Source organism: Petromyzon marinus, chromosome 37, assembly GCF_048934315.1.
Source record: "Petromyzon marinus isolate PM22_M1 ecotype Great Lakes invasive population chromosome 37, UKy_Petmar_22M1.pri1.0, whole genome shotgun sequence".
Classification (NCBI taxonomy): domain Eukaryota; kingdom Metazoa; phylum Chordata; class Hyperoartia; order Petromyzontiformes; family Petromyzontidae; genus Petromyzon; species Petromyzon marinus.
The window spans coordinates 12898301-12912925 of NC_133703.1; the positions used below are offsets into that span (position 1 = coordinate 12898301).

The window sequence follows — 14625 nt, forward strand, 5'->3', positions numbered from 1 at the left end:
ATTTTTGTCTTTGCTTTTTGTGCAGTTATATTTCTGTGGAGAGCGGTGGCACAGTGGTTAGGAAACTGCACCCGGAATCCGTTGAACCAAGTTCAATTCCTGCTCCCGGCCAACATCGGTGAACTTGTCCTGGGTCTCCCCCAGGTCGACTCAACCTCAAATGAGCATGGTGCTGACCACCCCCGTTCCCCTCGTGTGCCGTGCCGGGCTTCCGAGGTTTTTTTTTTGCCCACAGCATTTGTCCCAACAGTCTGTCAAGGCAATACGGAGAATCTTCGTCTTGCGTGTAAATTATGGGTAGGGGTGGTGCAGTAGTTAGCCCAGCGCACTGCGCTACAAACCTCGCTGACCCCAGTTTGATTCCCGCTCACGGCCATTGTCGGTGGTGAGTGATATCTGAGCCGAACCTGGGCCTCTCCACCAACCCCCGCACTGACCAGCGTGGTGACATTTTCTTGAAACAACCTCCCCACGACCGACACACAATTTTGGAGACCTTCATCCAGCAGTGGATTGGCACGGGGCTGTAAACTGTAATGGATGATTGGGTGCACGGGTGGTGGTGGGGGTGGTGGCGGTGGGGGTGGTGGGGGTGGTGGTGGTGATGAAGGTGGTGGGGATAGCACTAGGCGTGGTAGCGATCGGGGTGGTGGTGGTTGTGTGGGTGATGGTGGTGGGGTGGGTGGTGGCGGTGGGGGTGGTGGTGGCGGTGGTGGTTGTGGTGTTAATGCTGAAGTGCTGTTGCACGGTGCGGCAGCTAACGGCCATCTGGTGTCCGGGAGATTTGCGCACTGCGATGCTCCTGGTGCCGCTGTGTCCGCACTCGAGCGCGATCGCTGAGCCGCAGGGCCGCCACGCGGCACTGGGAAGCGGCCAGCACCAACACCGGCGAGACATCCAGACCTAATCGCCGTAGACACTTCACTCGCTAAGCATCCTCGCGTCTCTTTTCCTGTGAATTAATCGGAGTCTCTCTGCCTGGTGAATACATCACGCTGTGCCGCGTGTCTCTCTAAAGCAGGCGGAATCCTTTATTCAAATAAGCCGAGCGCTCCAGTGAGGCTTTTGAAGTCTGTTTGGCAAGAGAGGCCCCCTGTGCGTGATTGCACAGGGAGCCAGTGCGATGGCAGCCGACAAGCAAACACAATGCGCAGATTTCTCTAAACTGCAAAAATGGTGTCAGACCAACATAAATACCGCGGCGTGGGTAGATATCGGATAGCGTATTCACTTTCATCTATTTATTGAATCCGCCCTTTGTCCACCCACCGCTACGTGAAGGCCTCTAAGCCACAAATTCCGTGCCCGGGCTTGTCGCTCACACTCCCACCACGCTGGTCAGTGCCACTTGGCTAACGGGCACCCAGGGACTGGTTCGGGTCAGCGGGTTCATGACGCAGCGCGCTAACCCCTTTGCCGCCGTGGAACGTTGGGCCAACGTTCGTTCAACCACCTGGCAACGTTAGCCCAACGTTGCATGTCTACCGGGTCAGCATTAGTCACGGTTGTTTACTTGATTTTTTTTGTTTTACTTTCATCTCATTTAGTTCCGTTCCTTGAATTCCACCACCGTTGGGCACTTTCGCCAGCTGCCGCGTGCCGGCGCTGACAGGGGGCCAGGTAAAAAGAAGGAGCGGTTGGGTCGTGACGGCCCATCGCAAAGCGGCAGCCCGGAGCCGCGAGCCCCCGCTCCACTGGGCTCAGCTTCGAGTGGAACGGCCCACGCGGGAGAGGGCGGTGGCACTGTGAACCCTCGTGCCGAGCCGGTGGCGAGATTTCAACTCCCTCGCCTGCCACGCAGGAGGTCGTCCACCCTGACGCCTTCTGAATATTTGGAGTCTGCGGTGTCTCTCTCTCTCTCGCTCTCTCTCCCCTCAACATTTAGAACATCACGCGTTTTGAGTATGTAGCTGCTGTAAATGTCCACGTGATGACAAGCCAGGTCGCTTCTGACAAAAGAGCTCTAGTGGGCCTTACCTGGTTACGTAAAATTAAAACCGCCCCAACATTCGTTGTGCAAATAATCCGATCAACTTTCGTTGGTGGGGGGGGGGGGGCACGAGGGGTTGAGGGGGGGCAGGAATGTGTGGAGAAGAGCCGTTTGCAGCAGTTTGCCTCTGGAGTGGAAGCAATTGGGGCACTTTGCCCGAGATGTGACGACGGCACCCAGCTCTTGAATTTAGATGGCCGCCCTTCTCGGCGCATCGGCACGAAAGATGTATTGCTGGGTGCTCTGACTAAACGTGCGGTTGTCTTTTGTTGTTGCTATTTCTTGTTGTTGTTGTTAACGGGCAGGAAACAGCACGGAGAGACGGCAATAATCACCCTCGAGGGCATGCAGCTGTCTTTCAAAAACTAGTCTGTGACCACTGGGGCCCCCTCAGCAGCTGCTGACGTCATTTGTTCCGCATCCCATTCGTTGTCATTGTCATTGTCGTCGGCTGCCCTAGTTAACCCATAAACACACACACACACACTGCGGAAAATTAAGATATCTCCTTTGATAGCGAACATACAAACACACACGCGTGACCCCGTCTGGTAAAACACCAATTGCAACCAACGCGTGCTCAGTTGGTGATTGCTGCTGCTGATGCTGTGGTGGCAGCGGTGCACAAGCACAACTAACAGCAACAATGACAAGAACAACATCGACAACATCTAAACATTCATCACTAAACGCTGCGGCCTTAAAACTAAAAATAAAAAGGCAACGTTTCGGGCAATGGCCCTTCTCCATAGCGCACCGTTATTTAGGGAATTATTTCCGTTCAGTTTATTTTTGGTGAACTCTTCTTGCGTAGCCCTGCCAACGCAGCAGCAGCATCGCCACATAAATAGAGGTGAGGTCTGGCAAAACTCTCCTGCAGAGCCATTGATTAACTTGACCTTTGGTTCAACTCAAATCAGGCGGGGAGGGGGGGGGGTGGAGTTAGCGGTCATCATCTGTCTGTGACCGTTTCATTTTATTTCATTTTCGTCAGTTGGAGGACCTTGCCCGTTGTTCCACGGCGGCGCTCTCCTCCGGCGAGCGGCAAAGCACCCTCCGCCTGTCTGCGAGGTGTCGCATTATCACCTCGCGTGGGCCTTCCCACGCTGGGTAAATGAGTTTGGCGTGATGCGCTGGGGTGTGCGTGCGCGAGCGAGCGCGCGCGCGTGTGTGCACGCGCGTTAATGGTCGGCGTTGCCCGCCCGCGAACCGACGCTGAATCATCAGCAGTCGCAATTTATGGACGTCTCCCACCCCTCATTCGACAAAGTGGACCTTGGTCCGCGCAGACTTGAGCTGGTAAAAAGATCCGACGCACCTTGCGGTAAACGCTGCGAACGCCCATCGTTCCTTCTCTCAAACATCAATTCTTCGCAAGTTTTTACTCTGCTGCGGTGAATCTTTGCCTGTTTGAGAACTCCGGCAGGCGACTGCTCACGCTCGCGGACCGCGAGGCAGCGTCTTGGTTGCGCTCTTCGCGCCGATCGGGGTGCTTTTTGGAAATTGTCCCAAAACAAAAAGTACCTCCGCCGCAGCCGCGAGCCTCCGCACCAAACGATCCCACTGGCAATCACGCCGACCACTTAATCCCTGGCCTCGGTTAACGAGAAGGGGGAATTGAATTTACCTGCGGTGCCTGCCAGTAGTGTAATCAAGCAGAGTGTTTTGTCAAGGACATTACGCTGTTGACAGTATAGATCGCTTGTCTTTCGCCTTGATACGCACTCGTCCGTGACTTTGGATCTGATGAGTGGCAGCCGCTCTGAAGATGTGCTCGGGAACGCGTCACACAATCCGCTTGCCTTCGCCGCACCGTAAAGAACGACCCATCGAGGCTTTCCCTCGATTAGAGCAGCGCCACTGCTTGCCCGTGTCATCGTTCAAGCCCCTTCCCCCGTGATATTTGTGCCCACATAAAATAGTTTAGCGCATCGATTTCATCTCCGTGCGGCGTGTGTCACAGTTGCCGGAGGTTTTCCTTCGCTGGCGGTGGTGCTCCGTTGTGTTTCAGGCGGCGGACGCGCATAACTTTTAAGGGCTCACGACGAATTGATTTCACTCCGATGGATCGGCTCGCCGCGGTGTCGAGATGTTAACTACCTCGCCCGGTATGCAGGAGGTTGTGGGTTCGATGCCAACCCTGATGCCTGCTGCTGTATATTTGGAGTTTGCGTGTCTCCTCATAATCGCGTGGATTTTTCTCTGCGTCCTCTGGTTTTTCCCTCCACGTTTAGAATCGACGTCACCACGCATTTAGAGTGTTTGGCTGCGACACATTTCCACGTGATCAGCCACGCCCTTGAGCTCTCATTTGCGATAGCCAGGTCGCATATGAAAAAGAGCTACATAGCTCAGTGGGCCTTACCCTGTAATATACAATAAATAGTTTAGTTTCAGTTTAGTTTTAACCGCAGCTGCCACGGTCAGCGTGGAAGATGCTCGGACCTCGTCACTCCACACCATCTCGCGCGCCGTGCGTTTGTTACGTAGACAGAGTCACGCCAACATTGCGCTGAATGAAGGACGCACGCTTGTGCCGGGCCAAAAGGGCACATACCACAGCTCGGGAGTAATCGTCGCGCGAAGAGGTCGGGAGGTGAACTCTCCGATAGCGCTTCGCTGTTTGCAGACCTCCTTTCTCTTCTCCCCTACAACCAATCCGCGCGACCTCTAACCGGCAAACATTTGAATGAAGTCCGTCCTTCATCGTCACCAGCAGCAACAGCCGTGGTCAATCCACTGCTGGATGAAAGCCTCCCAAGCTGCTGCCACCCTGCCACGATCTGCCTCCATAACGATCCACGTGGTGACGCTCTGTGGCGCAGGAAGTCAACCGTTGCGCCACAGCGATTACCCTGAAACAATATTTGCCGTCCTCTAGCCCGTTGATCGATTTGTGTTTCCCCACGAGTCGTTAAGCGGTTGGGAGCTTTGTAAGCTCGTTCAGTCCTGCAGGACCGCTGCCAAAGTGCAAACGTACATTTGGCGTTGAGCGCGTCGCAGGCGATATTAGCTGATTGCGGTGAAGAACCACGAGCGCCGTTGACGTTAGCCGGAGCTGGCGGCAGTGCCAACTCGTCTTCAATCTCTGTGCAGCAGCAGCTGCAGGTCGGTGTGATTGATTGATCGTGTAGACTTTCTGCTTGTTAACTCTCCACCCCGTGCTTAATCCTGAAGTGGCGCGGTCTGTTTGCCTGACTTCTGGAGCACCCTTAGGTTTCTCTGCTCAATTAGCGACTAGTGGCCGCTAATTTTTTTACAGTAGCAGAGCGGGGGGTGGGGGGCAGCATTCTCCCACCAGGGTGTTGTTGTCGAAGCGTAAACAGGGGCCTGTGGGGATCGAGGGATCTTCTCTCTCTCTCTCACCGCTGAAACGCGAACGGACGACGCGGCCGGTGGGCAGAGCCACTTGCGTCGAGCGTGGAATGTCCTCGTCCTCCGCTCCGCGAAGTTCGAACCTTCTGGGAATTGTTGCTCCACCTCCTCCCCGCGGGATCAACCGGCTCTGCCGCCACCGCCGCCGCCTCGCCTGTTCCCGCCGTCCGTCCCCCTCCGTCCGTCCGTCTGTCGGGGACCCGTCCGAGAGCCGAGCGTGCCCACCGCGACTCCTCCGCTCTGCGTCCGTGCGAGTCTTCGGGATGTGAGTTTGGCGCAAGAAAGTGGCGCCAAAATGCGGAGGAGCCGGCAGCCTCCGTCGCGTCGGTTGGGCCCCGTGCGTTTTCGTGGCTTCGCGACGGCAACGCAGTTCGGATTTTGGGCCGTGGCTGTGGCGGGCGAGGGCACCTCGAGACGCCGCGCAAACGAGCGAGGCGCGCGCTCGTTTGCGCCATTAGATTGCGGGGGAGCAGACGGGGGCGTAGTTTGTGAGGTCCGTTCGTTAATTGGTGACGCGTCTGTGATGGTGAGGTGGGGCAGGACCAGGGGAGAGAGAGCAGGGTCCCCGGGGGAATGTGACATCTCTGTCCGATAGGAGAGCAGCGGTTGGATTCAGAGTGGGATTCTTTTGGGTCACATCTCCGTGCGTGTACGATGTCGAGACTTTTGACCGTTGCCCTCCGCCACGCGACATCCAATCAAATCAAGAGGTCATGCGCCATGGGCAAATGTGTCCGACTGAGTTGTTTATTTCCTGCGACACCGGCGTAGGGAGGAGGGATGGAGGTAATATTGAAAAGAAAGTGGGCAACCATTTTTTTTACAGGTTTTTTTTTGTATACGCCAGCATAAAATATACTCGTGCAAAACTGCGAACTTGTTGCGTAGGAGAATGCCGGGCGGAGAAAGAGAACGGCGGTCTGTGTGTTGCGGGGAGAACCTCTTCCCAGGATGCTCGGTGGCCGCGTTGTTCTGAATTGTCTCTCCACCTTTGAGCTCCTGATGTTGTCGTGTTCGGGCGTTTGTTGCGACGATCAGCGAGGGCACCTTTAATTTTTGTTACTTTAACATCGAAAAAAAAGTAATGTGCGGCACGCATCAATCCAACCAGGTACGTTGCAACCGATTTCCACGATAATCCAATCAATTCAACGAGCTCAGAAGCACTGGGATAAGCGAGTAATGCTCACAATGTGTGTAGTTTGTTGTCCTTCCCCCGCACCTCCGATTAGCACGGTTGGCTGCGTACGGTGCGAACGAAGTTCAACATACATACGTACAAGTCAAGTGTGTGATAATTGTGACGTATATAAAACAAAAACTACATATGCTTGAGAAGCCGGTTTAATCACGGGTGGCTGGAAAGCAGATTTGAACTCAGTTGCCCTCTGACCCCCCACCCCCCAAGTCACACGGCCACGTCCTCGCTGTATTATAAAAGTACCGTCTGTCGACGCTGAAGCCCACACATGCTCGTCATTATCATTATCGTCATCATTGTCATCATCGTCGTCGTCGTCACCATCGTTATCATCGTTATCATCATTATCGTCATCACCATTCGATCGTTATCATCGTCGTCATTATCATCGTCATAATTATCGTCATTATAATCGTCATCATCATAATTATCATCGTCATCATCGTCGTCATTATCGTGGTCATTATCATCGTCATCATCGTCAACATAATTATCATCGTAATCATCAGCGTCATCATCGTCGTCATCATCATCATCGTCATTATCATCGTCATCATTATCAGCGAGAGAGAGAGAGAGAGAAGCGCAGGCGGTGCCACAGCAGTGCGAGTTCATAACCACCGAGTGTCAGCTGGGTTTGAGACGCGTGCCGTCACCAAACAGACGCGTCAAAAACCTACAGCATCCTCATTGCTTCGGGAAGACAGCATGAAGGATGAAGTGTCCACTTGTCAATCGTCTTGCTGTCTAATGTGAGCGGTGGCGCCGTGGTTAGCGCGTCGCTGCAACAAACCCGACGACCCGAGTTCGATTTCCTCTCGCGGCCAACAACGGTGACGAATATCTGAACCGGTCCCGGGCCTACTCTGGGTCCATGCAGCCTTAAATGGGGAGACAAAGGGGCCTGAGACAAAGGTGGTGCTGGCCTCCCAACCCGTCGTGTGCCGTGCCGGCCTTCATAGGTGCCACTCGCTCGCAGCACTTGCCCCAACAGCCTGTTAAAGGCCACGCGGGGGATCTTTGTCTTTGCCTATCACGTTATTTCACGAGGACGAGGGGAAGGCGTTGGTGCCGGCACTCGCCGTCAGCTGCCGGAACAGAAGACGGAAGACGTCATGATGACAGCCATCATCATCATCATTATCATCTCCTCGATGTTAATATTAACGCGGCGACTAAACAATACAACGATTTCTGCCTGCTCTGAAGAAGGACCATTGTCTGAAACGTCAGACCGCTGGGTAAATCCACTCGCGCGAGGCAGCGCCGACGACGATGAGGGATTGGCGGCGCCGCGTGGACGCTGACCCCCCGTGTCTCCCCCCTCTGTGTGCCCCCCCCCTCCTCCCGTGTCCCCCCTTCTGTGCCCCCTTCCCCCCCTGCCGTTGCCGTCCTCTGCCCAGGTTTGAGGGTGATGTCGTGCGCTGGGCTCAGCAGCGACTGAGCCACAGGAGCCACAGGAGCCGCAGCGCGGGAGCCTCCCCGCTCTCGTCCGCTCGCCCTCGCTCGGTCGCCCTCAACTGGTGAGCACCCCGATAGGCGCGGTTGGCGACGAACGGTGCGTAAGGAGTTCAACGTACGTACATAGTAGAGGTTTTTGGGATAGATCGCGTAGATATGAATGTGTCGTTAAACCCGCCACCACCCGACACAGCCAAGTAGCAAGGTTCGTCACGTTAGCAAGGTTTGTCACAAATCGTTACTAGTTCGGCAGGCCGGTGTGTTGGACAGTAAAATCCACGAAATTTACGAATCGAGCATAACGTTTCGCCAGTAGTTACAACCAGCATCATCAGGCGTACAGCCAGAGTTTTAACGTGCGTATGTACGCGCACGTGCGTATGTACGTACACGCACGTGCGCGTACATACGCACGTGCGACCCGAAGTGTTCGTGTGACTTTATTGGGCGAGCAGCCACGGGACGGTGCCACTCGCGAGAGCCTCTCTGGCAGGGCCCCCCAAAGGTCACGACCTGCACACAGTGTGGATCAGTTACAGTCGGCAGGGCGTGACCCTCACAGATGGGTCCTTGATCACTACGACTCACCATCCTGTAGTGTCACTCTACCACTCACCATCCTGTAGTGACACTCTACCACTCACCATCTTGTAGTGACACACTACCACTCACCATCCTCTAGTGTCACTCTACCACTCACCATCTTGTAGTGTCACTCTACCACTCACCATCCTCTAGTGTCACTCTACCACTCACCATCTTGTAGTGACACTCTACCACTCACCATCCTGTAGTGTCACTCTACCACTCACCATCTTGTAGTGTCACTCTACCACTCACCATCTTGTAGTGTCACTCTACCACTCACCATCTTGTAGTGTCACTCTACCACTCACCATCCTGTAGTGACACTCTACCACTCACCATGCTGTAGTGTCACTCTACCACTCACCATCTTGTAGTGTCACTCTACCACTCACCATCCTGTAGTGACACTCTACCACTCACCATCTTGTAGTGTCACTCTACCACTCACCATCCTGTAGTGACACACTACCACTCACCATCTTGTAGTGACACACTACCACTCACCATCTTGTAGTGACACACTACCACTCACCACCTTGTAGTGACACACTACCACTCACCATCTTGTAGTGACACACTACCACTCACCATCTTGTAGTGACACACTACCACTCACCATCTTGTAGTGTCACTCTACCACTCACCATCCTGTAGTGACACTCTACCACTCACCATCTTGTAGTGACACACTACCACTCACCATCTTGTAGTGACACACTACCACTCACCATCTTGTAGTGTCACTCTACCACTCACCATCCTGTAGTGACACTCTACCACTCACCATCCTGTAGTGACACTCTACCACTCACCATCCTGTAGTGTCACTCTACCACTCACCATCCTGTAGTGTCACTCTACCACTCACCATCCTGTAGTGACACTCTACCACTCACCATCCTGTAGTGTCACTCTACCACTCACCATCCTGTAGTGACACTCTACCACTCACCATCTTGTAGTGTCACTCTACCACTCACCATCTTGTAGTGACACACTACCACTCACCATCTTGTAGTGACACACTACCACTCAGCATCTTGTAGTGTCACTCTACCACTCACCATCCTGTAGTGACACTCTACCACTCACCATCCTGTAGTGACACTCTACCACTCACCATCCTGTAGTGTCACTCTACCACTCACCATCCTGTAGTGTCACTCTACCACTCACCATCCTGTAGTGACACTCTACCACTCACCATCCTGTAGTGTCACTCTACCACTCACCATCCTATAGTGACACTCTACCACTCACCATCATGCAGTGTCACTCTACCACTCACCATCTTGTAGTGTCACTCTACCACTCACCATCCTGTAGTGACACTCTACCACTCACCATCCTGTAGTGTCACTCTACCACTCACCATCTTGTAGTGTCACTCTACCACTCACCATCTTGTAGTGTCACTCTACCACTCACCATCCTGTAGTGTCACTCTACCACTCACCATCCTGTAGTGTCACTCTACCACTCACCATCTTGTAGTGTCACTCTACCACTCACCATCCTGTAGTGACACTCTACCACTCACCATCTTGTAGTGTCACTCTACCACTCACCATCCTGTAGTGACACTCTACCACTCACCATCTTGTAGTGTCACTCTACCACTCACCATCTTGTAGTGTCACTCTACCACTCACCATCTTGTAGTGTCACTCTACCACTCACCATCCTGTAGTGTCACTCTACCACTCACCATCCTGTAGTGTCACTCTACCACTCACCATCTTGTAGTGTCACTCTACCACTCACCATCTTGTAGTGACACTCTACCACTCACCATCCTGTAGTGACACTCTACCACTCACCATCCTGTAGTGTCACTCTACCACTCACCATCCTGTAGTGTCACTCTACCACTCACCATCCTGCAGTGTCACTCTACCACTCACCATCTTGTAGTGACACTCTACCACTCACCATCCTGTAGTGACACTCTACCACTCACCATCCTGCAGTGTCACTCTACCACTCACCATCCTGTAGTGACACTCTACCACTCACCATCCTGCAGTGTAACTCTACCACTCACCATCCTGTAGTGTCACTCTACCACTCACCATCCTGCAGTGTCACTCTACCACTCACCATCCTGTAGTGACACTCTACCACTCACCATCCTGTAGTGTCACTCTACCACTCACCATCCTGCAGTGACACTCTACCACTCACCATCCTGTAGTGTCACTCTACCACTCACCATCCTGTAGTGTCACTCTACCACTCACCATCCTGTAGTGTCACTCTACCACTCACCATCCTGTAGTGTCACTCTACCACTCACCATCCTGTAGTGTCACTCTACCACTCACCATCCTGTAGTGTCACTCTACCACTCACCATCCTGTAGTGTCACTCTACCACTCACCATCATGTAGTGTCACTCTACCACTCACCATCTTGTAGTGTCACTCTACCACTCACCATCCTGTAGTGTCACTCTACCACTCACCATCCTCCAGTGACACTCTACCACTCACCATGCTGCAGTGTCACTCTACCACTCACCATGCTGCAGTGACACTCTACCACTCACCATCCTGTAGTGACACTCTACCACTCACCATCCTGTAGTGTCACTCTACCACTCACCATCCTGTAGTGACACTCTACCACTCACCATCCTGTAGTGTCACTCTACCACTCACCATCCTGTAGTGACACTCTACCACTCACCATCCTGCAGTGTCACTACCACTCACCATCCTGTAGTGTCACTCTACCACTCACCATGCTGCAGTGACACTCTACCACTCACCATCCTGTAGTGACACTCTACCACTCACCATCCTGTAGTGACACTCTACCACTCACCATCCTGCAGTGTCACTCTACCACTCACCATCCTGTAGTGACACTCTACCACTGACCATCCTCCAGTGTCACTCTACCACTCACCATCCTCCAGTGACACTCTACCACTCACCATCCTGTAGTGTCACTCTACCACTCACCATCCTCCAGTGACACTCTACCACTCACCATCCTGTAGTGTCACTCTACCACTCACCATCCTGCAGTGTCACTCTATCACTCACCATCCTCCAGTGACACTCTACCACTCACCATCCTGTAGTGTCACTCTACCACTCACCATCCTGTAGTGACACTCTACCACTCACCATCCTGTAGTGTCACTCTACCACTCACCATCCTGTAGTGTCACTCTACCACTCACCATCCTGTAGTGACACTCTACCACTCACCATCCTGTAGTGTCACTCTACCACTCACCATCCTGTAGTGACACTCTACCACTCACCATCCTGCAGTGTCACTCTACCACTCACCATCCTGTAGTGTCACTCTACCACTCACCATCCTGTAGTGACACTCTACCACTCACCATACTGCAGTGACACTCTACCACTCACCATCCTGTAGTGTCACTCTACCACTCACCATCCTACAGTGACACTCTACCACTCACCATCCTGTAGTGTCACTCTACCACTCACCATGCTGCAGTGACACTCTACCACTCACCATCCTGTAGTGACACTCTACCACTCACCATCCTGTAGTGTCACTCTACCACTCACCATCCTCCAGTGTCACTCTACCACTCACCATCCTGTAGTGACACTCTACCACTCACCATCCTGTAGTGACACTCTACCACTCACCATCCTGTAGTGTCACTCTACCACTCACCATCCTGCAGTGACACTACCACTCACCATCCTGTAGTGTCACTCTACCACTCACCATCCTGTAGTGTCACTCTACCACTCACCATCCTGTAGTGTCACTCTACCACTCACCATCCTGTAGTGTCACTCTACCACTCACCATCCTGTAGTGTCACTCTACCACTCACCATCCTGTAGTGTCACTCTACCACTCACCATCCTGCAGTGTCACTCTACCACTCACCATCCTGCAGTGACACTCTACCACTCACCATCCTGTAGTGTCACTCTACCACTCACCATCCTGTAGTGTCACTCTACCACTCACCATCCTGTAGTGCCACTCTACCACTCACCATCCTGTAGTGTCACTCTACCACTCACCATGCTGCAGTGACACTCTACCACTCACCATCCTGCAGTGTCACTCTACCACTCACCATCCTGTAGTGTCACTCTACCACTCACCATCCTGTAGTGTCACTCTACCACTCACCATCCTGTAGTGTCACTCTACCACTCACCATCCTGTAGTGTCACTCTACCACTCACCATCCTGTAGTGTCACTCTACCACTCACCATCCTCCAGTGACACTCTACCACTCACCATCCTGCAGTGTCACTCTACCACTCACCAGGGACCACTGATGCTACTATTATCTTCCAGTGATGCTCTCTGTGCAATGAAGTTCCCTCGTGGTGGCAGAGATAATGAAAACCCCCCATCGCAAATTAACATTTTTATTCTTGAAACCAGCAGCGTGACACTTCACAGGATTGTTGTTGCCCGAGTTTATTTTTCATCATCATGCAACATATTTACTTTGGTCAATGCACAAGATACATTTCGGGCAGCGTTGCGGCTTGCAAGGGCGCATGGCCCCCTCTTGCTTGTGGACTAGAGAAATGCGCGATGCCGTGCCACGTCAGTCGCTTGCCCCGGCCGTTGTCATCGTCGTTGCCGCCGCCGTCACCTGCGGGCGAGCGAGCGGGCGTGCGTGCGGGCGGGCGAGCGGGCGGGCGAGCGGGCGTGCGGGCGGGCGAGCGGGCGGGCGAGCGTTCCGCAGCCATCGCACGTCACCCGCGCTGGAGGAGCACATGCCGGGGCAGCCTCGAGGAGTGGGGGGGGGGTCCTTGTCTCACGGGAGCGAGGTTTGGGGAAAGCACTTGGAACAAAGACGGGTCACCGCATCGCACGCTTTCGGATGCGCTTCTGCGGCCGCCTGGAATGCGCTTTCCATCCGATATTAGGAAGCCACTGGTAGCTATGCACTTTTAATTCTAGATTGAAGACTAATTTCTTTAAGAACTGCTTTTTGCGTGCGTAGTTCGTTGTCCTTCCTCCGATTAGCGCGGTTGGCTACGTACGGTGCGAAAGAAGTTCAATGTACGTACCCACTTTGTCACGTCCAGTTCGGGAAGGCACTCTGTGTACCAAGCCTTACGTCCACCCACACCAATCAACCCCGCGGAATAAAAATCAGCCGTGCGGCGGAAAACGCACGCCTTGTAAGCCACAGCGTCCCTTCGGAGTGTTGGGCTTGGTGGGATGCCCAGAGATGGATGGACATTGCGTGAACACACCCGGTAGCGTGGTATGGGGGAGTACAGCAAGCGGGTTTGTGATATTGCTGTCTCTGCGGAATTAGGAGTTCTCTCTTTTTCAACATTTCTTTTTTGTTTGCCAAACATCCCCGAGCAAAACTCTCACTCGAGGAGGCTTTCGAGTCAGTGAATATTCAATTGCGTGTCTTCATCAATTGTGTACATTGTTATTGTTATCAACTGAACATTCTGAACGGACCTGTGGGTCGCGAGATCTCCCTCCCTCTGCTATACGTGGCTTGTTTGTGTTTGTTTAGCCTGCTCGTGCGCGCACGTGCACGTGTGTGTGTGTGTCAGCACCACGCGCTACGAACCCGGCAACCCAAGTTAGATTCCCGCTCACGGCCAACATCGGTGACGGTTATCTAACCCGGTCCCTGGGCATCCCCTAGGTCGACTCAGCCTCAAATGAGTATGTGGTGCGGCATAGAAAAACATCGCCACTGGGGAGACAAAGGCGGCCGGGGCGTGGTGCTGGCCACCCACCCCCTCGTGTGCCGTGCCACGGCCTTCATAGGCGCTGCTCGCTCACAGCACTTGCCCCTACAGCCTGGGTCGGCTATACCGGGGATCTTTGTGTTTGTCTGCACAGCTGCTCCCACTAAATGGATAAAAAAAATCCTCGAATCTCAACAAGCGGCCCTAGCGACCGTACCCACCCCCCACCTCCCTCACAGAGGAGGCAGCGTTGGGAGTGCAGACATCAGCAGCCCACGCGGCTCCAGAGGCCCGGAGATCCATGACAAAAATAGGCACCACC

The 14625-nt window shown here is 53.6% G+C and overlaps 1 protein-coding gene across 4 annotated transcripts in view; it reads left to right on the forward strand.

The window, feature by feature from the left end:
• Positions 1-14625, forward strand: part of ANKFN1 (ankyrin repeat and fibronectin type III domain containing 1) — a 254019-nt gene that overhangs the window by 173981 nt on the left and 65413 nt on the right. For all 4 annotated transcript variants that reach the window (XM_076072300.1, XM_076072298.1, XM_076072299.1 and 1 more), the window contains one exon: positions 7970-8089. In XM_076072300.1, coding sequence (XP_075928415.1) covers positions 7970-8089 — 120 coding nt within the window. The remainder of the gene's footprint in view (positions 1-7969; positions 8090-14625) is intronic.